The following is a 26,687-nucleotide window of genomic DNA, read 5'->3' on the forward strand; positions in this document are numbered from 1 at the left end:
GAAAGCAGAGGAATGATAAGATCAGTTGGCCAAGCAGATGATGAAGTTTTCCTAATACTGAGGTTTCATCTTGACAATCGCAAACTCTATCTGACAAAATTGAATTAGTGTTTTAGGAGATAATATTGAAACAAATTTTGGACGATCTGAACAACTAAGGCAGCGTTTTCCTTTTGGTAGCTAAACCTTGAAATATAGTTCCATAACAGAAGGCCAAAACAAAGGTTCCAGTCAATAGTTGTCATATGGATGGAGAAACAAGTCGATCATGGTGACATCACAGGTTAAAAAGAAGTGGGTTTTGCATGTCAAGGCTATCAATCATGTAAATTCAACACAAACATAATTATCTAAACAAAAACTGTTGAGACCACGACATGCGGCTGCAATTAACCCATGAAGATCCTCACTATTTCAAACTGTGAGCCATGTCTTAGAAACAGCATAACCCACAATGAAAGATGGCTATCAAGAGATCAAGTCATCCACACAAAAGAAAGAGTTGATAATCAATATGCTAAATAAAAAAATACCCATAAAAAAATATATGCGAAACCAAAAAACATCAGTGATAATTATTGCTGTAATTGATATGAAAATTGTCTTCAAAAAGTAGTACACTGATCTGTGAATCTGACTCAGAACAGAGAGAGATACCACGAAGAGGATTCTCCTTCACTTCATCTTTGCCTCTGTGAACAGAACATGACGATTTACCCGAGGGTCGTATTTCCGGAACTCAAGCTTCTCTACCATTTTCCGAGGATTCTTCTTCTTCACATAGAAGAATCCAGTGCCAGCAGATGAGACAAGCCTGATGAATATTGAAGCAGCCTTCTTCTTCTTGTCACCCATCCCTGGCTTTAAACAAGAAAGAACCAATCAAACTTCCTGGGACTGGAATCTTTAAAGAAAGAGAAAATAAATTCTGTGGAGAATAGCTAGAATCTTTTGGTCAGCATGAGTTAAACCAGGTCCAGGCACAAACTTCTTATTTATTTATTTATTTTTTTGATGAAGGCACAAACTTCTCATCTGGGGTTCTAAGTTCAGAAAATTTGAGTTGTCCAAAAATAAAAATCAGAACCCAGTACTCAACTAATCATCTATTCTTTCGGTTTTATACTGCAGCTTATTATCTATACTAGCTGAACTCCAGATAACCCAAAACCAAACCAAAAAGTTTGCTACCCCACAAACAACTCTAGAGAACGTATATGTTGGGAACAACTCAAAAGATAAAGAAGTCTAGTTAATTTCTTCATGCTTGTTCCAAGTTCGAAGTACCATTTGTGTATACTTTTGGATGTTCTTCTTTACGCACTCTTAATACAATTGCTTTTACTTAGCCAAAAAAAAAAAAAAAAGTTCGAAGTACCATTTGTACAAATAAGAATCCCCTTCGTTACATGATTTCTTCTTCATATAGATAGATATAGGATCTATGGGGCAATTACTTAGAAGTACATTTTGCGCAACAGACCTTCCTATATAATAGAGAAGGATCCCATCATTTTTTCTTTTTGATAGGTAAGAAGGATCTTGAACCGATCTTACCTGGGATCGCAAATCCCAAGTTTGTCTATGAAGAGCGGATCTAATTGCATTAGTGTCTATAATTGATTTCTTCTGTGTAATACTAATCGATAGGGCCTCATTGGTAAGTGCTACAAGATCTCGTGCATTGGAACCCATGGTTATGGACCCGAATCCATTAGTATGGAACATTTTCTTTTCCAAGTGAAATCCCCTAGTATATGAAAGAGTGAAAAAGTGCTTTCGTTGTTGTGGAATAAGAAGCCTTCGTATCTTAATACATGTATTTAATTTATTCGGAGCTATTAGAGCGGGATCCACTTTTTGGGGAATATGAGTCGAAGCAATAACAAGAATATTTCTAGTGGAACATCTTTCACAATCCCTGGAGAGATAGTTCACTAATAGACCGAGGGTTCACTAATAGACCGAGGGATAAGTAATTCGACTCATTCACATCCAGATCATGAATGTTTGGAATCCATATTATGCAAGGAGACATTGCTTTTGCTAATTCGAATTGAAGGGTGATATAAAATCGGTCTATTTCCGGCATCATATCCATAGTTACCGCATTCATCATAGTTAGCAGGGATCCTCCACCCCCACCTCATTACATTGAGTACTTGATTTGGCTTCACCCAAATATGACAAAACAAATGCTTACATAAACCATGAATCTTCAAACCATTTTAAGTCTTCTTTTCCATCCGCATAATGAAACAGTGACATGTACTTTCGTTTCTCTAAACTAAGTTCCACAGTCACATGTTCACAAATCACAATGGAATCTAAAATTATGATCAACCATGAAGTGCAAGTATTAATGAGTATAAGTTGGTATGAACTTCAAATCAGAAGATGAAAGATAGAGGGCAAGACAGGAAGTTGCAACTTGACCTACCTCGATAAAGTTCTATTCATGATCATGACATCCATGTGCCAATACCATAGTTACAGAAAGAAACAACACAACAAAGGAGACCTAGTAGAAGATTGTAACTGAGTTTGGCTCCTCTCCTTTCATCATCTCCTGGAAGAAAAACCCTTAACCAGACCTCATAAAGCCCAATACAAAGTACATTTAACATGCTTAATTAGCATCCCATCCATGCTTCTTGTGCTACTATCTCCATTTTCTATCCATCACTGCTCTACATTATTGGAAACACAGATAATTTCCTGATTATGTTCAATACTCTTAGTACTTCTCCTTTTTGGTTGGTCTTTCTTGGTTTACATTGTAAGGTTTTATCAACCACCCATTACCACTGCAATTCCTTAAATTTACTTGCCTATTTTCATTAATGGTATTGGCATCATGCAGATTCACATTGGTTTTTGTATAGTTTTGGCTACTGCTCCTTCAATAGTCTTTGAGTTCCAGACACATCTATATCTGAATTTGAAACTTATATGTGAACACATTAATACCGTTGATGTTTCTTTAGATGCTCTTTTCAACTCTACTCCTAGAATTAATGTATTTCAGTCAGTTTTCTGAGATGTTGAACCAGAGATTATTTTATGCCTTGCTTTTTATTGATCATAATAATCCAGCCACTAGTTTAGCAGGTAAAACAGAGCTTTAACTGTTTATATAGAGGAGATCTCACCATGTCATAAGACAAAGGAAAAGGTATTTTGACTTCTTTGCTCTAGCAACAGCTAGCTGCATTGTTTTTCAGATTAATATCAATGTCACAAGTTTCAGACACAAATTCAACATATTTTCTCAAAACAGGATTGACTTCTACAGAATTAAAACTGAAGCATAGAAGTGAAGCAAACACCAAAATCCTCTTTCTATAACATTCTGCAGAGATCACTTCTCCCAGAAAAGTTTAGCGTCAACTTAGTGAAGAGTATTCTGAAGATTATTTTTTTCCTCAAAGTTGCGTCCAAAAAAAACTTTCAGTTTCACATTGAAGACCTTCATGAAATGTCCCTACGATTCCAAAAATCCATACTATATATAAAAGTATGAAAAGTTTGTACTTTTCTCTTCCCTCATAATCCAGAGTACACGTAGTTATTATTTAACTATGACAATCATAATAATTTGTCTTAAAATTCACAATAAATTCACCTTTATGTTATTTAAAATTCACCCTAAAAATCACAATAAGAGGTTTTTTTTTTTTCAAGGCTTCTATTTATATCAGGTACCATTTATGTTCACATGGTAAAATTATTGAACATCGATTGATTAAATTCAATAAAATATTTATATACATAATTGTACCCGATAATGTTCCCAAAATTCTAGCTTGAGCTGTAGTCAAACCCTATTATTCAAAATTTTCAGCAACAGGCTAACAGCATTGATGAATTAAAAGCATTCAAAGAGAAACCCTATGTTTGATTTCCAAGAAAATAGAGCAAAAAAATAAAAAAATCCATTTTCATTCTTCTGCCTTCTCTTATCTTTTCCTTCCAAATAAATAAAAGAAAAGAAAATAAACCCAGGTCAACTAAGCCAAAAAGTCAATGAGTGTTTTAAGCAAAGTGGCATTTTTCTGTATTTCCTAATCCCCGGTGGTGAAAACCTGACAATTCAAAAATGAATTATTTTCTCATATTTTCTCTGCGTCTAAACTGAATCTATTTTTATAGAAGAAAACATTACCGAACAGCAAAGACCGTCAATCTAACAAAAATTTCAGTCTAAGCTGTAATCCAAACTTGCAATATTTCCATGTCTGTCCAAAGAGAAATCCTAGATTTCAAAACTTCCAGCAACAGCATTCCCAAGCTATAAAGCACTAGAAGTAAATTCCGACCCTCTGCTTGGCTAACAAGAAAATGAATAAAGATAACAGAAAACCACAATTTTATTCATACGTTATCTCTCTCACTTTCTTTGTTGCCAAAAATCCAAAAAACAAAAAATAAAATCACATCAAATAGCCAAATATTCATACGAGTTTAGGGTAAAGCGTCATTTTTCTGCATTCTCGCGCCCTAGATGGAGAGAAGTTTACTATTCGATTTTTTTCCCCCATTTCTCAGCATCCAAAGGATTGAATCTAACCTATAAGCATTTTCTCAGCATCCAAACCATTGTATCTAACCAACAATTCGATGGATTGATTGAATTGGGTAGAGACAGGGAGCAGTACCTTGATTGAACTCAGATCGATCGAAACGCAGCGTTTGGAGAAAAATACAGAATGATTCTCCGTAGGTCTAAATCGTCTGATAGCTGCTCCTAAAGTGCTGCTGCTGCAACGCTGCAAGCAAACCCTGCACAGTCAGTTTAGCACTAGTTTGGCGATAATGGGCTGAGCCTGGGCCGGCCCAAAATTTAGCTATTGGGCTGTAAACGGGCCGATTTCCGTCACGTGATAAGCTCCATATTTAATGTTTCCTTATTAAAATTAAATAATATTTAAAATTCTTTGTGTTATTGTCATATTAAATTTGTATTATTTTATTTACAAAATAAATCTTCTATTTCACCCTCCATATATTATCCTTTTAAACTTATATAAAATATTCATTATAATATTATATCTATATAGGATTATGCCGTACTAGAAATCAGCCCGCTTACAGGCTATAGCTCAATAGGTCAAAAATTGGGCCAGCCCAAAGCTCAGCCCATTTCACCTGGCAGATGACTCTGGGGAGTTTGCTTGCAGGCATAAGAGGCACCGGTCTCCAATCTGCAGAAAGGCGTTCGATTTTTTCTCTCCAAACGCTGCGTTTCTTTAGATCGATCCCTGCGTTCAAGGTACTGTTCCGGTCTCTATTCCCAATTCAATCGATCGATCGATCGACTTCTAGGTTAGATACAAACCTGTTGGATGTTGAGAAACTAATGTGAAAATGAAAAAGAAAAAAGATTGAATCGTAATTTTTTCACCATTTAGGGCTCGAGAATACAGAAAATGACGCTTTACCTAAAACTCGAATAACTCTTTGGCTTGGTTGATCCGATTTTTATTTATTTATAGATTTATTTTATTTATTTTTATTGCTTTGGATTTTTGATAGCAAAGAAAGTGAAGAGTGTAGTTTTTCTTTTATTTTTCTTCATTTTCTTGGTAACCAAGCAGGGGGTCGGATTTCACTTGAATGCTATATATCGTGGGAATTCTAGTGCTGGAAATTTTGAAATGTAGGGTGTCTCTTTGAACAGACGAGGAACAATTGCAAGTTTGGAATACAGCTAAGACTGAAATTTTTGTTAGATTGACGGTCTTTTTCTGTTTGGGAATGTTTTCTTCTATAAAAATAGATTAAGTTTAGATGCACATTTTGAATTGTAAAGTTTTGACCTCCGAGGGCTAGGGTTTCTCTTTGAGTGCTTTAACTTGTCAATGCTATTGCTGAAAATTTTGAATTATAAGATTTGATTTCAGACTGAACCTCAATCCAGAATTTTGGAAACATTATCTTGTAGAATTGTGTGTTTATGATTTTTAAAGTGAATTATAAATAATATAAAAGTGAATTTATTATGATTGCTGCAGCTAAATAATAAATGTGTAATGTGGAATATGAGGGGAAATAAGTTATATAATAACTTTGGGAAGAAAGAATTCTACAAACTTTTCATACTTTTATATATAGTATAGATTTTTGGAATTGCAGAGACATTTTGTGAAGGTCACTGATGTTTGGAATCTGAAAGTGTTTTTGGAAGCAATTTGAGGAAAAAAAAATCTTCAGAAAAAGGTTGCTTCTACCCTTCACTAAGTTGACTCTAAAATTTTCTGGGAAAAGTGATCTATGCAGAAGGTTATAGAAATAGCATTTTGATGTTTCCTTCATTTCTGTACTTCAGTTTAAATTTTATTGAAGTCATATGTTGAATTTGTGTCTGAAGCTTGTGATTGCCTTGTAAATAACATGTTTATGGAATAGCAGATTCATGAAATTCACATTTGATATCTTGCATTGTGTCTGCAATTTTTTTTTTTTAATTCACATTTTTGTGTCTCTAATTTTAGGTGCTCTTAAAACCGATTCAGATCACATTGTTTTTGTTTCTATGCTTTGAAGGTTATTTGAAACAAGTGAGAGATATCTGTAATTTGATGGTTTTATGAATATTCATATAACGACATTCGGAGGAGTGCTAATTCTTGGTTCCCTATGGCACATTGCTGACTTAGTTGTGTCCTGTCAGTGTGAAGAGTAACTGTTCCGTTTAAAACATGCAGGGGAATGTATTTTGAAAATGGTTCTAGTCTCTGGGATTGAGCTAGTTTAGACTATAAGCTGCTGTATAAAACCAAAAGTATTGGTGATAAGTTGAGTGCTGGGTTCTGATGTTTTATTTGGACAACTCAAATTTTCTGAACTTGGATCCCCAGATAAGAAGCTTGTGGCTGGACCTGGTTTAATTCATGTTTGAAAAAAGATATCAACCCCTAGTTATTCCCCACAGTTCTATACTGCATCTTATATTTTCTAAAATGGAATGCAAATGATTACTAAAACCTTTGATTTTCTGAGCAGAAGTGATCTCTGGAATTGGAGATGGCGAGCACAGTGGATGCAGGGGGGCATCCGATCCCCACATCAGCAGTACTGATGGCATCTTCAAAGCATATAGGGTCAAGATGCTTCTCAGAAAATGTGGCCTTCCTCAAATGCAAGAAGCAGGATCCAAATCCTGAGAAATGCCTCGACAAAGGCCGTGAAGTCACTCGTTGCGTCTTTGGCCTGTAAGGATTATCAGAATTTCTACATTTTTCTTTGCATTATAGTAATCATACATTCCCTAAAAGTTTGAATATTCTTAACCATTCATGGCAATACTTTTGAATTTCATGATGGTTGAATCAAACTAACTTTCAAGTCGAACATTGTACAAGTTTTTTGATTCAAAATGCAGTCATTTGCATTATGATTTAGGTTTACAGCATTGATTTTTACCTCTATGATGATGATCCTTGCTTGCCATCCCTTAATGTATTAACAGGAGTCCAGGGCACTTCTCAAGCCTCTAGTCAACTGCAATTTAGATAGATGACAACCATTTCAGGGAAAATCCTATTGTTAATATTTTCAGTTTCTTCTTTCATTCATTGCATTCTTACATGGAATAATGTGTTGAACTTCAAAATTCTTAATTATTACCATGGAATATGGATAAGCATAATAGCTGATTGAAGGAACTTAAAAAGTTTGACAGTTAGCAATTTGTTTGGGGGGAAATGATTTGAGGGTATTAAATATGTGATTGTGGTGGGGGTAAGTAAAGATCTGATCTTAAGTACATGATTAATGACATGAAACAAATAGGCCATAGATTTTGGAAACAAATTAGGCCTTGTTTGGTAATTGTTTTTGAAAACAATTTTTAAGAATAGTTTTTTAAAATTGTTTTATGATGTTTTATAGAACAAATATTTGTTTGAGAACTTGAAATGTTTTTAGCCCGTTTTTTGTATTTTTAAATATGTTTCAAATATAACTTTTATATGTAATGTTTTATTTTTAAGCATTCTCATATTTGTATGATTATTTTTTAAAAGAATCCTCATAAAACAACTAAAAGATGTTATTTGAAAACACTTTATTTTTTGTTTTTAAGAACATAAAATAGTTTTCTATTTTTTGGTTGCCAAATGTGTTTTCCCATTTTTTTGTTTTGGAGAACAAAAAACTGTTTTAAAAATAGTACCAAACAGGCTTTTAATATTTGACAAAGCTAATTTTGTAATGTAATGATTACTGATTAGTCATGTTTATTGTGATTTTGTTATGTTTGAAACTATTTTCAAGTACTTTGGGTTAGAGAATTTTGTTGTATGGCTGCATTTGAATAAGTAGGATTTTTGTTAGGACAAGGAAAGTATAAATATGTTTTTCTTATAAGGTTATGTTTGGTTGGATAGATATAACATGAGATAGGATCTGAGATGAGATTTTTTTTTTGATAGGTAAGAAAAGAACTATTAAAAAGAGGCACCAAAAGAGCGACTCAAGGTATACAATACTTATACACCCACTGCCAAACATACCAAAAAAGAACAAATAAACAAGCACCCGGTTGGGCCAAAAAACAACCTTAGCTAGAACCCAATCAATCAATAAAACTAACTAAAGTTAGAGGGCGATAAGCTATAAACAACTTAGCCTTTGACCAAAGAGAAAAAACAAAAAAGTATGAGTCTTTGGATTGACAACACATTATCATTGAAAGCCAATCTATTTCTCGCATTCCAAATCGTCCAAAATATGTAAAAAGGAGTTGCTCTCCGCACCTTCTTGTGCTTTTTGCCCACAAATGAACCATGCCAACTAAGGAGAGTTTCTCTAATTGAGGAAGGCAACACCCATGACACCCCCAAGCAAAGTAAAGAGCAAATCCTATAAAACCCTTGTTTTTTTACGCTGAAAAAGAAGATGGTCTATAGTCTCTTCCTTCTCATGGCACAAAAAACATCTATTTGCCAAGGTCCATCGCCTTTTTTGAATTAAATCCAAGGTTAAAGCTTTATCCCACTAGCCTCTCAAGCAAATAAGCTAATCTTGGGCTGCACCCACACATTCCAAATGCAACTTGAAGGAAAAAAAGAAGGGCTGCTTGCCTCTAGAGCAAGGTAGAGGGATTTGACCGAGATCTTTCCACTCTTTGTTTCAGAAATGAGATAATATATCATATCTTATGTTTGGTTGGCTATAAGATAGGATAACTTATCTCATCATTTATTATTATTTTTTTTATCAGTAAGTAATATGTGTATTGCAAAAGAGGCGCTAAAGAAGCGATTCAAATAGATACAGTGTAGAACAACTCACCCCCTTACAAAAGAACCCAAGCCACTAAGAAAGCACAAAAAACCCTCTCCCTTAACGCATACACACCCATTCAATAAAATCTATTAAGGTTGAAGGACCATCTTTTATCTCTTCATTTATTATATCCCATGTTTAACCAAACATGGAATATGATTAGTGATGGGATAGCACCTATAAAAAAAAAAAAGTGATGGGACAACATATCCAATTTTTATTTGTTTATTTATTTTTATGTCCCCATTGGACAGGATATACTAGTCATAAGTTGAGATATATGAATCATAAATTTATTCTTCTTATGTATGTTCTTCTTTTGTTTTTCCTCAAATTTTTTTATACTACTCATTTTGCAAAACACAAAATTTTGATTAAAAATTAAATTTTTAGTTCCAAAAGGATTTTTTTTAAAAAAAATATGTGAATATTGCAACCTAAAATAATATTATATACTTTTAGAACTAAAAATAAAAAAAATGTGAATATTACAACCTAAAATAATAATATAGATTAGTATTACTTAATATATAATATTTTTGTATATTTAAGAACATAATTTAACTTTTTCATTTATAAATTCTAGATAATTTAATCATAAATATTATTAACAAAGAAATAGAAAATTACTTACTAAATTATAAATCGTAAAATGATTTCCAAATAGCATCAAATATGAGAGAGATTTTATTTTTTTAATAGAATATATTGGGATGCAATGTATTTTTTATTTTAAGGCGCTCTTTTTGGGTGCTTTCTTAATAAATATTGCTTCTTGCTTGCCTATCAAAAAAGCTATAATCGAATCTCTTTCCATTAGAGATTGGATTGACTCAATGCTTTAGCTTGTAGCATGCCCTCCAAGAGGGCTACTATCTCAACCTCAGTGGCTAAACCCTCTCTAGTGGGTTTAGAGAATGCCATTATACATAATAACCTGTGAGCGATTCTCCAATCCCTAACTGTCTTAGATTACTTCAAAAAAAAAAAAAAAAACCTCCCTTCAAATTTACATGATTGATATAGAACCCATTGGAGGCAGTATCCAAATCTCGTTTTTCTCCTCAACCAACCTCTTGGAACCACAAACAAGGTTTCAAATTTGGTACTCTCAGAAAAGTATGGGCAAAGGCATCATCTGAAGCACTGAGAGAGGAAAAGAAGTAAGCCAAGTCCTAAATTGCCTCCTATATTCACTATCCATCCTCAAAAATCCTTGCATTCCTTTCCTGCCATGTAATCCAAATGAGAGGACCATTATTAATACACCATGGAAGCCAGCCTGTAAGTAAGTTCTGGCCAGAGCCTGAAAGGAAAATCATCTCTACCATCTTTTGTGAATGAAACCTAATTAATCCCAGCAAAACCTGAATAACCTATGCTGCATTTAAATGCTAACAGGCAATGTGGTCTTTGATTGGTTTTGTAGATTGGTTGTTTGTTAAGGGGAAATCTTTTTTTTTTTTTTTGTTCGTCTCCTCACTACTTAGCTTTTTTTGGGCCTTATTTGCATACTTAGTGTGTACTTGTTTTGCCGCCTTTTAGATGCTTCTAATGCAAGCCCCTTTTATTACCTATCAAAAAAATGTGGGTGAACAACATTGTTGTCAAACTTCTAATGCTGATCATAGAAGGATAAGATTCACATGCCTTGTATTATGGTCCAACTTCTGTTCTGAGCGCCTAGGCTAATTGGATCTCAGCTCCTCGATCATTGGGGTAACAAACTCAGGTTCTAATTTGTGATTCTATTTTAAGATGTTAGCCAAATAGCAATAAGCCTAATCCCATCTATCAATACCTTAAGTTCATTCATATAATACTTGATTTCATTTGGTGGACATTACTACTACTCTACTCATCTGAAAGCACTTTTCCTCATCCTGCACCCTACTCCGCAGAAAGAATGGAATAATACCATACTGAGTAAAAAAGTGGCCAACCACTAGTATATTCTCAGTCTGCACATTCCAAGCAAAGAGAGCAAACTTTAGCGATATAGAAGCTTCCCAGTTTAAATTGGCTGGGCTTGATTCTTATCAACCTAGAGAAGAGCATATTAGACTCAAAAGGAGCATCTTAATGATGGTGATCAGGGATTCAACTGAAAGTATATATGTGGTCATGCCCAAACCCCTCAGCTCCTAGATCCATATTGGTTTAGACTTACAATCCATTCACGGAACTTATTGATTCATTTCGGCAGTAACTTTATAGATCCATGCTTCTCTTGTTGGCGGGTGAAAGGAGAGATAAATAGGTTGTTTGTGATTGGAGGGAGGGAGGTGGGAGTTTTTTGCCATTTGCATGCTTCTTTGGTGTTAGAGGGGATTTTTGCCATTCACATGCTTCTTCGATATTCAACTTTTGCTGTATTACAATTATTTAGTATCATTCCAATTAGTATTTTATTTGAATGAGTTTCTTCTTTTCTATATTGGGCATTATATATTCTTCATATTTGTTTCTTGTCTTATTTGTTTTCAATGTTTAATGGACATGATACTACAACTTAATACTTTCTTTGGCATCCTTTAGTCTCATAGATTGCCTAATGCTATGTTTGGTTCCCGAAAAATTTGAGGGAAAGTATGAAGGAAAGAAAATAGAGAGGAAAAAAGGAAGAAAATAAAAAATAAAGGACAATAAAAAATAGATTTAACATTAATAAATTATTTTTATATGTTTCTTCAAATTCATTTTACTTATTTTCTTTGATTATATAACGATTAAATAATTTTAAAATGCACAAGTTTCTAACTAATTTTAATTATATTTGATTTTTTTTCGTATTTTTTGTAGTAAAACCAACATGAGAAAACCATTTGCCTTAACACATTTTTTTTTTCTTTTCTTAGTTCTTTCTGGAAATCAAACATAGCCTAAATATTTTGTTCCTACCCGTATGCAAACAACTTATGTAGCTAATTTATTTGTATCAAGGATTCCTTTATATTTATTTGCATAGTCTATTGTTACTTTTTGCATGATTTCAAATCTTGTGTCAATACCCTACTTTGAATTTAGGGTTATTTGATTTAAAGGGATATTGAAAATGCAAATTCGGAAGAATGACCTGAATGTTTTGAAAATATGAGGTTGTATTGTGAATGTAGGGTTCTTCCTAATGAGGTTGTTTTTTCAAATATGGGTATTATCTCACCCTTTTAATAAAAGATTCTTAAATTTATAAAATGTTATGGAGTAAATACCCTTAAATAAACCTGATACACTTGCATCACACAGCTGTGCGTGAGCTTAAGCTCAAAGTCATGTGCCTAATGACACATGGAGGTGCACATAATAGCAGATTCTAAATTATATGATATTTGGCCTGCAGGCTGAAAGATCTTCACCAGAGGTGCACAAAAGAGATGGATGCTTATGCTGGTTGCATGTATTACCATACGAACGAGTTTGATTTATGTCGCAAAGAGCAGCAAGAGTTTGAGAAAGCATGCCCCTTGGAATGACTGGCCAATTCCACCTGTAATCTCGTTCCCCCAATAATTTAGGGCAGTCGGCAATAAGCAGATACTGTTGTTGCTTGCTCTTCTAGTGGAACTGTTTCTGGATGTGGAATGCCTCCCGTCTATATGGTCCAGTTTGTTTCTAATTCTGCCAAATTGGTTAAACATGCTGTCTTTTTTCATCGTAAGGATTTTCTTTTTCTCTCCTAGTGGGATTTGGTTCAAAATGCTTTTGTGATTATGTGTCGCCCAATCGATGGCGGCTTCTGGGGTCGTGGCTCAGGAATCTGTGATCTTGAGTTCGACTCATAATTCATTCGAGTTTATCCGATTTTGTGGCTGGTTTGTGGAGAGCCACGTGCCAGACATGGATTGATTAAAATAAGGGGATGTGATTAAAAAGGGAGGTTGCAATTTTAGGAATTAATCGCATGCATCCACCCAAAGTGCCGAATGCCATCTATAAGAAAATGATAGAATGTCTTTTGATTTTATTAACATTTGTAAAATGGAGATCGCAGCAGCCAGAAAATATGAGTGTAGAAAATGATTGGTTGCTTACTGCGAAAGATAACGTTGTAGTGACAGTTGTATGCGAATGGTGGAGGCCGTCGCTGCCCTTTCAGGCTCTTCAAATTCCACTCCATAGGATCCATACAACATAATTCCCTTTCGCGGGTTCACCGTCCTTTTTCTTTTCACTCTTATTATAAAAAAAGCATAAATGGTTAAAACGTGAGTTGTGGGAAAGCTACATTTCTTACGTGGCATACAGGGTGACATCCGCATCGCACCGCCCCTCCATATTCAACACTCTCGTATTGATAATCTTAAATTAATATTTATATTAGACTTACGCACTATGATCTCGTTAATATTTGTAAGAAGAAAATTATTGCTTCGAAATGTTCATGATGGTGACCGATCATCTATCAAGCGGCGCGTGAGGAAGCAACTCGAGGGCTCCAACTTTTCTTGAAGACTGATCCTTGTAATTTTTCTAATAAAAAAGGAGGATCTATCAAGCAGCGCGTGAGGAAGCTACTCGACGGCTCCAACTTTTCTTGAAGACTGATCCTTGTAATTTTTCTAATCAAAAAGGAGGATCGAAGATGTTGTCATAGTTGATTCATTTTATGGAACAAGGGCCTCGCTCTACTCTGATTTCGAGTCATCACCTACCGATAACCGCCGCCACCCACCCAGCTGTGTTTCATCTCACCTACTGTGTTCGGTCGTTTCCGTCTCTTTTACGCTAATCAACCTCTCCAACCACTGCCACATAGGGTTTGGTTTTTGTTTCCCACAAAGATGGAGACATCATCACTTCCACCGCCGCTGCAACAATCGCCATCGCCAACGGGAAGGCCGAGGGTTTCAGAGATGGAAGTTCAACATCCGATGACCGAAGACGCTTCGGCTCTATGGGATTGGGGAGACCTTCTCGATTTCTCTGTTGACGATCCATTTACCATCTCCTTTGACTCCGATCACAATCTGGAGGTTTCGCCGTCACCGGAGCCGTTGACTCGCGAGGCGCCGGACGCTATGGAGAGGGTGCGGAAGCGGGATCCTAGGTTGACCTGTGAGAATTTTTTGGCGGGTCGGATTCCTTGCGCGTGTCCGGAGCTCGATGAGATGATTTTGGAGGAGGGTGCCCCGGGAAAGAAGAGGGTCCGGACTGCGCGACCAGCCGCGGGAAGGGCTCGGTGTCAGGTGACGGGTTGTGAGGCTGATATTAGTGAGCTGAAAGGGTATCATCGACGGCATAGGGTTTGTCTCCGTTGCGCGAATGCTAGTGTCGTTATTCTGGATGGACAGAATAAGCGATACTGTCAACAGTGTGGGAAGTAAGCTCAAATTTTCGTCATTTAGGGTTTCGATTTCGAGTTGTAGATAATGAACAGATTTGCATATGTCTGTATATAGTTCGGTGCAGGTGTTAATGTGACAATGCTGGATTTAGTTTTCTATTTCCAAACGAAAAATTGCATTAACATCACAATTATTAACAGTGGGCGCTTAAAGGGATCGGATGTTGCTACTCTATTAGCAAATCCTTCGGCAATTCCTTCGGCCGCTTCATTTTTGCTGCTCTTCATTAAAATTATCAGTTATAGCATTATATATTCCCAGCTGAGAATTAGTCAAATTATGTGAGTGATCCCTTTGCACTTGTATTGATGTTAGTTGGGGAGCCTTTTATTATGCAAAATGATTGGATCTTGGGGATTGTTGGTTTTTAATTATCACATCCCAAATTTGAAGGCAGGTGTCCAATTGTACTCTAAAATATGTGGAAGCGAATCATAGGCAGTACTAAATTTAAAGTGATCATGTTCTTTATCATCTATTAATACTTCCCTTTTAGATGGTTTAGGGCCCTTTTCAACCCTTTAGCACTGGTGTTACAAAAGTTCAAGTTGCTAGGTTTTGGGCCAACGATACGTATTAAGCCGGCCAATTTGGGTTAAAGCCTTAATACCCCACCTCATGGGCAGCCTTTTTTGGTTTGCAAATGGGCTCAATAAATGGAGGAAATGAACAAACATTGAGGTTTGAACTCATAACCTTGAAAACAAGTTATAATACCATGTTAAACTATCAATTTCACTCAAAAAATTAAGCTATTAGGTACTGATCTGACAGTGCATATTAAGCTTATTTGGGCTGGATTCTTAAAATGCTCCTTTTTGCCTAGAAAAAGGGAGAAGAAAAATTCTGTGCTCTGCCTGTTTTTTGCTTCTCTTGGATGCATACTATTACTCTTCTTAGCACATCCCAAAATGACTCAACATGCATTTGCATGAACTTTTGTATGCGACTGCCACAAGAATGTAGGGATTGGGGCACATAGAGAAGTTAAACTTACTGATATAATTTATCATAAGAGTTACCTATCATAAAAAAAAATATATAATTTATCATAAGAGTTTGGACGCTCCAACCCTTTCCTGTTGAATGTGGAAATGCTTGGTTTAGGAAAAGTTTACCTGATCAGTTTGTTCTGTTTTCTATTTAGAATTTTATTTTATCTTTTTTTAAAAAATGTTCTGCTGGTGTTCCACTTCTTGGTAGGTTTCACATCTTGTCAGATTTTGATGAGGGTAAACGCAGTTGTCGAAGAAAATTAGAGCGTCACAATAATAGACGACGTAGAAAACCTATTGATTCTGGAGGCACAGTTGAAAAGGAAATTCAAGGGGAACTTATATCTGAAGATGCTGCTCATGATGGTGAAGCAGATAAAGGTATCTGTTAAAGCACATGATGCATGATATGATACACCTTTCATGCAAAATGATGTGTCAGACATACATGTATAATACACTTTCACCTATTTTAAGTAGTTTTTGAGAAAAACCAATTCAAATTTTATTTCTTAAAATGATTATCATATTAGGGTTGAAAATGGATGACAAAAAAGTGAAACTGCATGGAAGCATTATGCATGCATTGTTAATGGCACATGTGGAATATTGAAGGTTAAGTGCAATTGTTGTTCGAATGAATATTGGGAGGTGTTATTTCAATGGAACATGTACCATTCGAATATTAACTTTGAGGATGATTTTTGTGTCTTCGTGCCTTTTGTGGTAGTTTGGTTGCTATTGTTTTGTTTGTATACACTGTGTATACCTTTTAAACATGGCACATAAACTCACATAATTTTTGTATTCCATACAAGCATATACTATATAGTTATACTTTTATATGATATAATTTTTTTTGTTGTATTGGTTCTAGACTTGTACATGCTTGAACCCTTTGGCATGTGGCATGATGGTATCTTTTAGTAACTAGTTGGAGTTTAGAACTTTTTTTCCCTCCCAATTTTATTACAAACAAACATTTCATTGATATAAAATAATGAAGTTCAAAGAAGAATGATAATTTCCTACCCCCTCAGGGAGGTAGAAATCCCCCACAGAAGAGATCAAATTTTTAGCTCCTGATTTCCTAAACAAATTCACCAAATGATCGGCTAAGTGAGAAATCAAACAAAAGGGGCACCTCAATTCTGAAGCAATATAAAAGATTTGGTGAAGCCTTGCATCCAACTTCCATGAGCCTCTTTCTTTCTTATTCATCTAAGGAATGACCACCTTTGAATCTCCCTCCATTGAAAGATAGGAAAGACCCTTAGGTTCAGTGAGCTTCAACCTTTCCAACAAGGCTAGAGCCTTTGCCTTAATGGCTAGAACCTCTCTTGTATGTTTAGAGAATCCTGTTACAAAGCTAGTGTTTCAAGCTGATTCCTGAGTGTCCATCAAATTCATATTTGTCCTGGATTATCCCAGATTACTTGAAGAGTACCGAGAAGGATGGAGGGGTTGAGTACACCATCACATATCACCGGGCAAAGAAAGCAAACATCAAAATTTAGTTTAACACAACCCACTAGAGGAGTCCAAATAGGGAGTGTCTCCTTTGACAGCCTAGTGGATTTGTCCACTAGGTTCCATTCTAGCAATATAATAAACAAAGGAATGCCCTCAAATGTTACACAGGCTGACATCCAAAAGGAAACGGAGAAATGGAATAAATCTCACAATGCCTTAAAAGTCCTTCATCTATCCTAAAAAATCTTGCGTTCTTCTCCCTTCATCCCACTGAACAGTCCATATTAAGGTGTGACTAGCAATACGTCATAATGACTTGCCTCTAGGAAGACTTTCAAAACCTGGGTAAGAAATACGATACATCTCCACCACACTTCGAGGTGGAACCCAGTCAGTCCCAGCAACATACAGATTTTAGAAACTTCATTTTGTGGATTTTCTGATGAATAAATACATATCAATGTCACATGTTTATTAAAAATACAACAGCAAAGTGATACATGGTATGTTTCATGAATTGACAACAATGCTAGTTGAAAACTGTAATATCATCAACTTGAACTAATCATTAATGTAACCTTACCATTTTTCATGAAATTGGTTGTATGTTACTTTTATATTTTTGTTCTTGTGTGTGCGCGCACATGAATGCGTGTGATTCTTTCCTGTTTTTCTCTAATACATAGAACAACTTACAATACACAATTAAGAAAAATGGAACGAGGATGCTTGATATGTTTTATGAATTGATAGATGGTAGTTGACAACTATAATATTTTCAACTTGAGCTGATGTCACTCATCTGTGTTTTGTTTTGGAGTAAATTTTTGTCCCCTTCTTTAATTAAGGACAAGTAAGAGGTTGTAATTTATATATGATGGTGAAATGTGATAGAAGAACTTGTATTATATTTCTGTATGTTCATTGTGAATTTTTTTCTATAGGTTAAGTCTGCGTAGTGATTGAAATCCTTCTGCTATTTACATGTAAAATCTGTCTTGATATTCCACTTAACTGTTCTTCAAATGGCCTGACAAAATTGTTTGTTGCATAGATAGTTTGTGCTTGAGCAGCCAGCTAATCGAAAGGGAACCATTGTTGGAGTCTGAAGATGGACATTTTTCCACCCTTTGCTCAGTGCCTGGTTCCCAGAATATTCAGAGCGATGGTATTGTATCTTTTGTGGGTTCTGGAGAAGCCCAAATTGATGGAGGCAAAAATGATTCCAAATATACCCTTTCTTCATCTTACTGTGATAATAAGAGTGCTTACTCATCCCCCGTGGGTCTTCTCTAAATGCCATAATTGCTTCTTCGTCTTTCCTTTTTCAGTTTATTTGAAGATCTGTAATTGACCTGATATACCGGTTTGATGTTTGCTTGCAGTGCCCTACGGGTCGGATTTCGTTCAAGCTCTATGATTGGAATCCTGCTGAATTTCCCAGACGACTTAGGCACCAAGTATTTTAAAGGATTATTATTACAGTTTAGTATTTATATGAGAATAATGTTTTTATAAGTCAGAGATACCAGGAATATATTAACACGCTGCTCAATGTGTTTACAGATTTTCCAGTGGTTGGCTAGCATGCCTATTGAGTTGGAGGGCTATATCCGTCCTGGGTGTATCATCTTAACAATTTTTATTGCAATGCCAAAGTTTATGTGGGACAAGGTATGTTTAGAGATGCTTTATATAGCACTTTTTGGGGTTACAGTGAGGTTAATGTTGTTGACTACATTGTTAATGGGTGATGATTGGTATTTGCATACAATTGTTGATGTAACTATTCTATATTACTTATTAAATATTCATGAATTATATATCACCAGTAGCTATGTGCCATTGACATTTATATAAAGTAACTCTAAAAATCATTATTCTTTCACCATGATCTGTATGTACCTCCTTGCTGTCTTTCTTGCTTATTCTTTTAATCTTTTAAAGAATACTAGCTACAAGTTGTAGCCAGATTACTCAATTTCAACTCCAATGCTGTGTTGCATCAAGCAGTTGTTGGAAGATCCTGCTTCATATGTACATGACTTTGTTGCTGCACCTGGAAAGATGCTATCTGGAAGAGGCAATGTACTTGTTTATCTAAACAACATGATTTTTCGTGTTACAGAAGGTAAGTTGACACCTCATATTTTGATCCATCATATGTGAAACAATGCTGCGATTTTTATGTTTGTCTCTCTTTGAATTTAGGGTTTTTGTTTTTGTTTTTCCTTTCTAGTTTTCTTTCTCAAAGTTCTTTGCTGCAATGCAAGTGTTGTGATGATAAGTATTGGTGCATGGTTAATGAAGGATAACCCTTTTGAGTGTTTTTTAGACATAGCTTCACAACCAACCACCTCAGCATGATTCCATGTCGCAAGTAGTTTTGGAATGATTGCATCTGAATGTTCCTTTAGCATGCTATGAGTATATGTTCAACAATTTAAGTTTCTCATTGCAGCAGGTTTGTTGGCTTAGTTTGGAATTTTTTTTTTTTCTAAAATACTTTTTAGGGAAGGTGCAAAAGAAAACATTGACCAATATGAAAGGGAAGAATAAGATTTTGTATATAGGATTGTCTACTTCTTGGAAGGATTTCTCATCCTTCTTTGTACTTAATATTTTAATGCAATTAAATAGTTGGTTCCTATTAAAAAAGGGGAGGAGGGGTGAAGAAAAGTGATTTGCCAATAAATACATTGTGGTCATGTTGTCATTACATAAATGCTGCATGAGTTGGATCTCATTTGCAAATAGAATAACAATCAGAGCATATGATCATGTGAATTTGGAGCTCCTTTTGCATCGTTTGGTTGGAGAGGTGGAGAAATTGGATTATGGCTTGAATAAGACATAATCCTGAGTGCTCCTGAATAAGAAATAAACTGGCTTCTTTTAGCATTTGGAGAAGGAAACGAAGAAGTTATCTATCAAACAAGAGGGGGAAAAAAGAAAGAAAGAAAGAAAAAGAAAAAAGAAAAAAAAAAAAGGAGCTCAAGGAGTTTTTTTTCTATAGCTTGTCTTATTAGGTGAGTTCTTAAGCTAAGGTTTGACAGGGATGGATTCCTTCCAGAGTTCCTTGATGAGATATATTTTAATATTTAGCTCTGTTTTCTCTTTTTTTATGTCCTTTGTTTATTGGGTTCTCCTTTTATACTCTGTTGCACTCTTTGCATTTTAATGATTTTCTTTACTTAGTCTAAAACAATATTGCTTGAAATCTGTCTCTGTAGACAAGTTGCTCTTCATCTGTTGCAATCTGATCCTGTCCTTAGTCCTGGTTTTGAATTCTCAGTTTCCATAAATACCGTGTTTGACCTGTTAAAAAGAAGGTGTGATTTGAGTTCTCTGAGCTTGTTTATACTTGTTAACATGTTTTATGCATTTTAATGGGTATAGATGGTACTTCTGTGATGAAAGTTGAGGTAAAGATGCAAGCCCCAAAGCTCCACTATGTGCATCCTAACTGTTTTGAGGCTGGCAAGCCCATGGAGTTTGTTGCTTGTGGAAGTAACCTGCTTCGACCTAAATTTAGGTGTGTTAACCTTTCTGTAAGCAGCTTTTTATAGGATACTAGATTCTAAAGTAAATAATTTATCAAAAGAACAAAGTCATCAATGTAAAGATTTAGTTCTCAAGTAAATAGTTAGCCACATAGTTGCTAAATATGTATGGTTAGTGTTTCACTTCACTGGGATGTTGAAAAACTGTAATGAAATGGCTGGCTTTTAACAATGATGGTTTTGTTGGCAGGTTTCTAGTATCTTTCGCTGGAAAGTATCTGTCTTATGATTACCATGTTGTGTTCCCTCGGGGTAAGATTGAAGGTGGCACTGCTGGTAGTTTGGACCATGAATTCTGCAAGATATACATCCCTCATACTGAGCCCAATGCCTTTGGCCCTGCATTTATTGAGGTTGGTAGTTTAAGGTTTTCTTTCTTGCTTTTCTCCTATCTCATGTTGAAGTTTGATTATCCATGGTATGTTTCCAAAGTGGGCATATTTGGTAATGACTTTGAAGTCATATGTCCTCCTTTTGTAGACAAATTTTATGTAATGTGGAATAGTTTTGTAAATGAAGGTAAAAGTTGGTTTTTCTTGCGTTAGCGATGACATGACTCACAGGATTACCTGTAACTTAACTTTTTATTGAACTTACACTAAACTTGTCCATTTGATATATGGCATGCCAGATTGTCCATTGTACCCATGAAAAAATTTCCTTGCCAAACCATTTCTATGTAACTTATCTTTTGCATTCATGACCATGTGTATACATTGTATATGCTTTTTGTGCTCCTTAGGTGTTGTTAATACAATTGATATTTTACCTATCCAAAAAATATATTCATGGTCACACAGTTGATGTTTAACCAGTTAATTGACTTAATTTGGAGTTTGGCGATTCAGTATCCAGTATCAAGTCTCTTGTGTAACCTGGATGTAGTCAATGAGAATAGCCCTCTGCTTCTGGGTTTTAATCCTCAGGCTAGATGCAGAAAAATTTAGTGGAACCTTTGGGTATTTGGGTTTGTGCAGATTAGTTTCTTAAGTTAGAAACTTGCATCTGGAGTGGGTCTTAGAATTGCATTTGATGCCATCAGAAGAAATGGTTATGCACTCAACATTTTTCTTTTTCAATCTGTAGGTTGAGAATGACCATGGCTTATCCAACTTCATTCCTATTTTTATTGGAGACAAAGAAATTTGTTCGGAAATGAAGATATTGCAGCATAGATTTGATGCATCTCTCTGTTCCAAAGGATCACAGTTTTTGCTAAAGATCCATCTGATTCGTGCAAGGTTTCAGTATTGGGACAAACTGCATTTTCTGAATTTATTTTAGATATAGCCTGGATACTCAAGGAGCCTGCATCGGAGAATATTCAGCGAAGTTTAACCTCTTCACATATTCAGAGATTTAATTGTTTACTGAACTTTCTAATACACAATGAGTCGACGACCATCTTGGAGAAAATATTACAATCTCTGAAGGTTTTGATAGATAACATGGACTTAAACATTCAGGTTAATGGCGCCACTGATACTGATTTGAGGCTGCTTTATAAGTACATGGATCATGCTAGTAAGATTCTTCATCAGAAACTTCACAGTAGTGGGGTTTAGTACTGCATTCTGGAAATTCTGTGACAAAAGGGGATCATCCTAGCTGCTTCCACAACAACATGCTCCCTGTTATCTTTCCCCCTGAGGTGAGATATTTTATTTTCTACATTTGGCCATTTTTTTCTTGAATAAGGTTGACTTTCAGGATTGAAATGCTGATCTATTGTGCCTTATTAAGACCTATTGCATTTGCTTGGTTATCATTTTTTTTTCCTCCTATTTTCTCCTCTTGCATATGCAATATATTTATATGCTAACATCTCATGTATTCATCTGCTAGTTAACATTATTGTGATGAAATGTTTACATGGTTTTGCACAAACATCAGCACTGGCAAATCTGGTCTATTGTGCAGATTCATGTAAGAGCATGTAGAGTGATTAGTTTTCATTATTTGGAGCTCAATTCTCATTTTAATTGGGTCCTGCTATTTTTTGAGTGGTGTCATTTTTTTCCCTCTTCATCCACCTCTATAGGGGTGTGAAAGAGAAGGTATCATGTAAATGGTCTAATTTGGTCTGAAACCAACCTTAGCCTGACAACCTAGGTCCAGGCTGGGCTTCAGTTCCATTTGCAAAGATGCCCTGCTGCCTGCATTTTCCACCTTCCTCCTCTCCCAGAACTCGGTGTGCTAACCACAGCTAGTTTTTAATTCTTTTAAGTTTATTTATTTATTAGTATTACTATTTTCTTGCCTTTTCCATTGTCCCGTCCCTTGCTTTTCCTCCAGCTCATGTGTTGTGCAGAGCTCAAGTTTACCTAAGGTGTTTAGTTGCCTCTTTTTACCTTACGACGGGCATTTACCAACTCTATGGGAAATGGAACTGTAGGAAAGGGTATAAGATAATGGAAAGGAAGGGAATATAGGGAATGAGAATTGGAATCTGTAATTGCATCGGAATGTCTACTTACAATGTAGGAAACAGAATCGGAATGAAGCTGATTACCTTTGAAGTGTTCACTAATCATAGATGAAACGGAATGAAATGTGCATTTTTACCATTTAGCCCTACTACACGTAATTTTCACTATATCGTTGGAGATAAAAAAAAAATGCTATTTAAATGGAATTCAAAATGAATAAAAATTATTTTTCTAACATTTGCATTTAAAAAAAAAAGATTTTCATCAATTTAAATTTTGGAACTACTTTTTAAAATTTAAAATATTTTTTATGTTTTGAAGAATCCGTGATTTTTACCTTATTCCTAAAAAATTTGCTTTAATAGGCAAATATTTATTTTAATGATTTTAAATATTTATTTTAAAATATTTAGGATTAGTGGGAGGAGCATTTAGGTAAATTTGGGGTGAAGAAAATTTTGATTCTCCAATGCTTGGAATCGGATTCTTTGGTTTTGGAGGAGAATCCCATTGCTCCATTGGAAGAATGAGTTTTGTCAAATATTTTGATTCCTGGGGAATGAAGTAAACGGCCCTAGGGTAGAGACCAGGCCCTAGACCTGGAGTCAGCCCCAAGGCCTAGCCAGGCCTTGGTTTCCAGAGTAAACCAGCCTAATTTACATCCTTAGTGACTGGCTACATATTAAAATTCATGACAAATGAATGTCGGCTCTTTTGCTTTCGGAAGTATTTGGAATCTCTTACTGTTGGTAAGAGATGGGGGGACTACCAATGAGTACTCAGTGAGACTTTGCATTCAACTATTGTCATATTCCATGAGATGTTTAAATAGTTGGAACTAGTAGCATTTTTGGTTTGATTTAAGCACTTTTGTTATTCAACTATTTAATTATATTGATTCCTTGGAGTTGCAGGACACAAAAATAAGCGCAAACGGTGGGTTGGCAGCAATGGCAAGTTCAACTTCTACAGATAGAAGTGAAACTGTCTCACTATTGAACAGAGAGGTTGTTATGAATATGAACTCAATCAAGGAACAGCCAAGGAAATCCTGCAGCCTTATTCTCTCAAAGAAAGCCATGACCTCACGACCTTTTCTTTATATGATTGTTGCTGCTGCCGCTTGTTTTGGGATATGTGCTGTCCTTCTCCACCCTCATGAGGTTGGCAAATTGGCAGTGTCTATCCGTAGGTGTTTGTTTGACAATTCTTAGAAGTTTTGGCAGAATGTCTGTGCATTTCGTCTCTTGTTTTATGCATATCCAATGTCCTTGATAGGAAAATGTGATTAAAGGTTCCTGAAATCCCTTAATCTGGATGTGCTCATCGTGTGCCTCTATTTGACTCTGTAATGGCAGTTGGTAACTGGCAAACTGCTTGTTGCCCTTGCACCATCCCGAGATATGTATCTGAGGCAAAAACTGATGTAGGATGTTTGATTGTAGCCCTAGTTTCCCCCTCCCCACACCCTAGAGCTGTTCTTATCCTAAAATACCAGAAAGCAGCTCCAGCTTAGCCATTTCTCTTGTACATTTATTTTTATGATGGACGGTTGGAGAGGCTTGTTTTGTGGTTAAATAAAGAGGGCTGGTGTTGTGATTCACCTTACTCGCTGGTAGCATTTTATAATATATATCCTGAACATTGCAGTGGTTCTAATTTGAGTTATGAAGGCTCTATGGTATGTTTTCTCACTGTTACATAAGCTAAGATGACACATGGATTGGTATCGGTTCTGGGAAGCAGGGTTCAGAGGTTAAAATACATCTGAACACAGATTGAACTTGGGGCAGAGGATGTTGAAATTGGATTCAAAGTTACTTAATTTGATGGTTAAATTTCTAAGCTTTTGAAATTTCTACCCTTGTGGGCAGATTATCTAGTAAACGTTACTTTCATTTATTGGGAACACACCAGTTTAAATCATTTATTGGTTCAACCTTTAACTCAGGCCATTACAACTCATTCCATATTTCAATTAACCCTTAAAGCATATAACGAACATGTTCCCTCATGTAAATGTTATTTGTTCTAGCTCAAGTAAGTCATATTTTAAAACGCATTTACACAATTAAGATGAAATTATTATATATGTAATGTTGAAATTTTTTTTTTCCAATTTGTTGTAAAATAATTGTCGTCGTTGAGTCCCTCCCATGGGATTGTGATGTTAGATAGACAAATACCTCTTCTAGGGTTAAACAAATTGAGTCTTATATTGATGTCAAGAATGGTGCAATATCTATATGATTAAAAGTGAGTCATTACAAATGGTTAAAGCTCATTCCCGAACTTGATGTGAGTTTTTATTTATCTATCTTGCAATGTGTGTTCTTCAATCTTGTGAAACATGAGGACTATGCCTATTAGAAGGGTATGTTCCTTTGTATGGTGAAGCACAATGAGGGTTATGCCTATGATAAGGGTGATTATGATTACTACATCAGATAGGAGAAACAGTTGACACTAGATATTTATGGACTTCTTTTAATTATATGAATGTGTTTTAAAGCCTTGAGACCATTGGACCCAAAATGGACATACGAGGGAATAAATCATTACAAAGCGGTAAAACATATTAACTTTCTTGCACCCCCAATTCATATACCCTGCCTTGCCTCTTACTGGGCCATGAAAAGGCAATGAGATCAAGGCTTTCATATATATAGATATATATAATTCCTTTGATGATATAATCCCCCTTAACACAATGTGTTTGGGGCTGCATTTATTGACCAAATCTTAACCTCTCCTCAGAGATTGAGAGATTCAATTGTTCATTGAACTTTCTAATGTGCAACCAGTCCACCATCATCTTGGAGAAACTGCTGTAATCTTTGAAGATTTTGATGCATGACATGGACTTAAAAAATATTTAGGTCAATGGTGCTACTGATACGATGATACTGACATAGTGACATGAGGCTTGTTCAGAAATACCTGGATCATGGGAAAGAGAGATTCTTCATCAGAAACTTTACAGAAGTGTGGGTTTATTACCACTCGATTCCAAAAATTGTGCGCCATGGGAGGATCATCCTGGCTTCTCCCAATGACATGCTCCCTCCTGTCCCCTCTCCCATTGAGGTGAGCCATTTCTTTTTCTGCTTTTAACCATCCTCTTACAATATTGTAATGATCCGGTCTTAATCGTATACATATTGTTCTCTCTGAATTTAGAGTTCTCACAATTTGGGCCCATTATAATTGGTGCTTAGTACATCTGAAGGGAAGGTCAAAGACCCAGGATTTGGGCCCATTATGATTGGCGCTTAGCACATCCGAAGGGAAGGTCAAAGACCTAGGACCGTGGCCCCTCAATCGCACCAATTGTTTATTTGTTCCTTTAAAGGAGGCGTTCCTGGAATTGAACCTAGGACCAAACCCTTAAAGTTCACCTAAATGTCAATCTTGGTACCATCTGGGCTACTTCCCTTCGGAGGTACTAAGCGTCAACCATGGTGGGCCCATAAGGCTCAATCCCAACAAAAAACGCCTTGGCATTCTTAGGAATTGTAGGACCAAACTCTTTAAGGTCCACCTAAATGTCAATTCTGGTACCATCTGGGCTACTAAGGTTCAATCCCAATA

At 35.7% G+C, this 26,687-nt stretch overlaps 3 protein-coding genes across 8 annotated transcripts; 2 read left to right on the top strand and 1 right to left on the bottom strand.

The window, feature by feature from the left end:
- Positions 1 to 384: 384 nt before the first annotated feature.
- On the bottom strand, positions 385 to 4,752 carry LOC117914064 (50S ribosomal protein L33-like). Of its 6 annotated transcripts, none has more exons than XM_034829230.1 (2): positions 4,659 to 4,752; positions 385 to 857 (listed from the first exon to the last, which is right to left on the bottom strand). In XM_034829230.1, the coding sequence occupies exon 2, from the start codon at positions 853 to 855 to the stop codon at positions 676 to 678; it is 180 nt and encodes a 59-aa protein (XP_034685121.1). In that variant the 5' UTR covers positions 856 to 857; positions 4,659 to 4,752; the 3' UTR covers positions 385 to 675. The 6 variants fall into 6 exon arrangements, with proteins under 6 accessions (XP_034685121.1, XP_034685122.1, XP_034685120.1 ...); XM_034829231.1 differs by having other exon boundaries at positions 385 to 861; XM_034829229.1 differs by lacking the exon at positions 4,659 to 4,752 and adding an exon at positions 4,461 to 4,536 and having other exon boundaries at positions 385 to 861.
- A 413-nt stretch (positions 4,753 to 5,165) lies between these two features.
- On the top strand, positions 5,166 to 12,988 carry LOC117914337 (NADH dehydrogenase [ubiquinone] 1 alpha subcomplex subunit 8-B-like). Its single transcript, XM_034829636.1, has 3 exons — positions 5,166 to 5,272; positions 7,006 to 7,214; positions 12,632 to 12,988. The coding sequence occupies exons 2-3, from the start codon at positions 7,027 to 7,029 to the stop codon at positions 12,762 to 12,764; spliced, it is 321 nt and encodes a 106-aa protein (XP_034685527.1). The 5' UTR covers positions 5,166 to 5,272; positions 7,006 to 7,026; the 3' UTR covers positions 12,765 to 12,988.
- Positions 12,989 to 13,862: 874 nt separating this feature from the next.
- Positions 13,863 to 24,704, top strand: LOC117914335 (squamosa promoter-binding-like protein 7). The gene is given in 11 exon segments (XM_034829635.1): positions 13,863 to 14,611; positions 15,840 to 16,012; positions 18,159 to 18,385; positions 18,490 to 18,564; positions 18,671 to 18,778; positions 19,118 to 19,235; positions 20,504 to 20,639; positions 20,858 to 21,020; positions 21,754 to 21,876; positions 21,879 to 22,318; positions 24,011 to 24,704. Coding segments are annotated over 10 exon segments (2,016 nt in total). The 5' UTR covers positions 13,863 to 14,072; the 3' UTR covers positions 22,233 to 22,318; positions 24,011 to 24,704.
- Positions 24,705 to 26,687: the final 1,983 nt, after the last annotated feature.

Source organism: Vitis riparia, chromosome 5, assembly GCF_004353265.1.
Source record: "Vitis riparia cultivar Riparia Gloire de Montpellier isolate 1030 chromosome 5, EGFV_Vit.rip_1.0, whole genome shotgun sequence".
Classification (NCBI taxonomy): domain Eukaryota; kingdom Viridiplantae; phylum Streptophyta; class Magnoliopsida; order Vitales; family Vitaceae; genus Vitis; species Vitis riparia.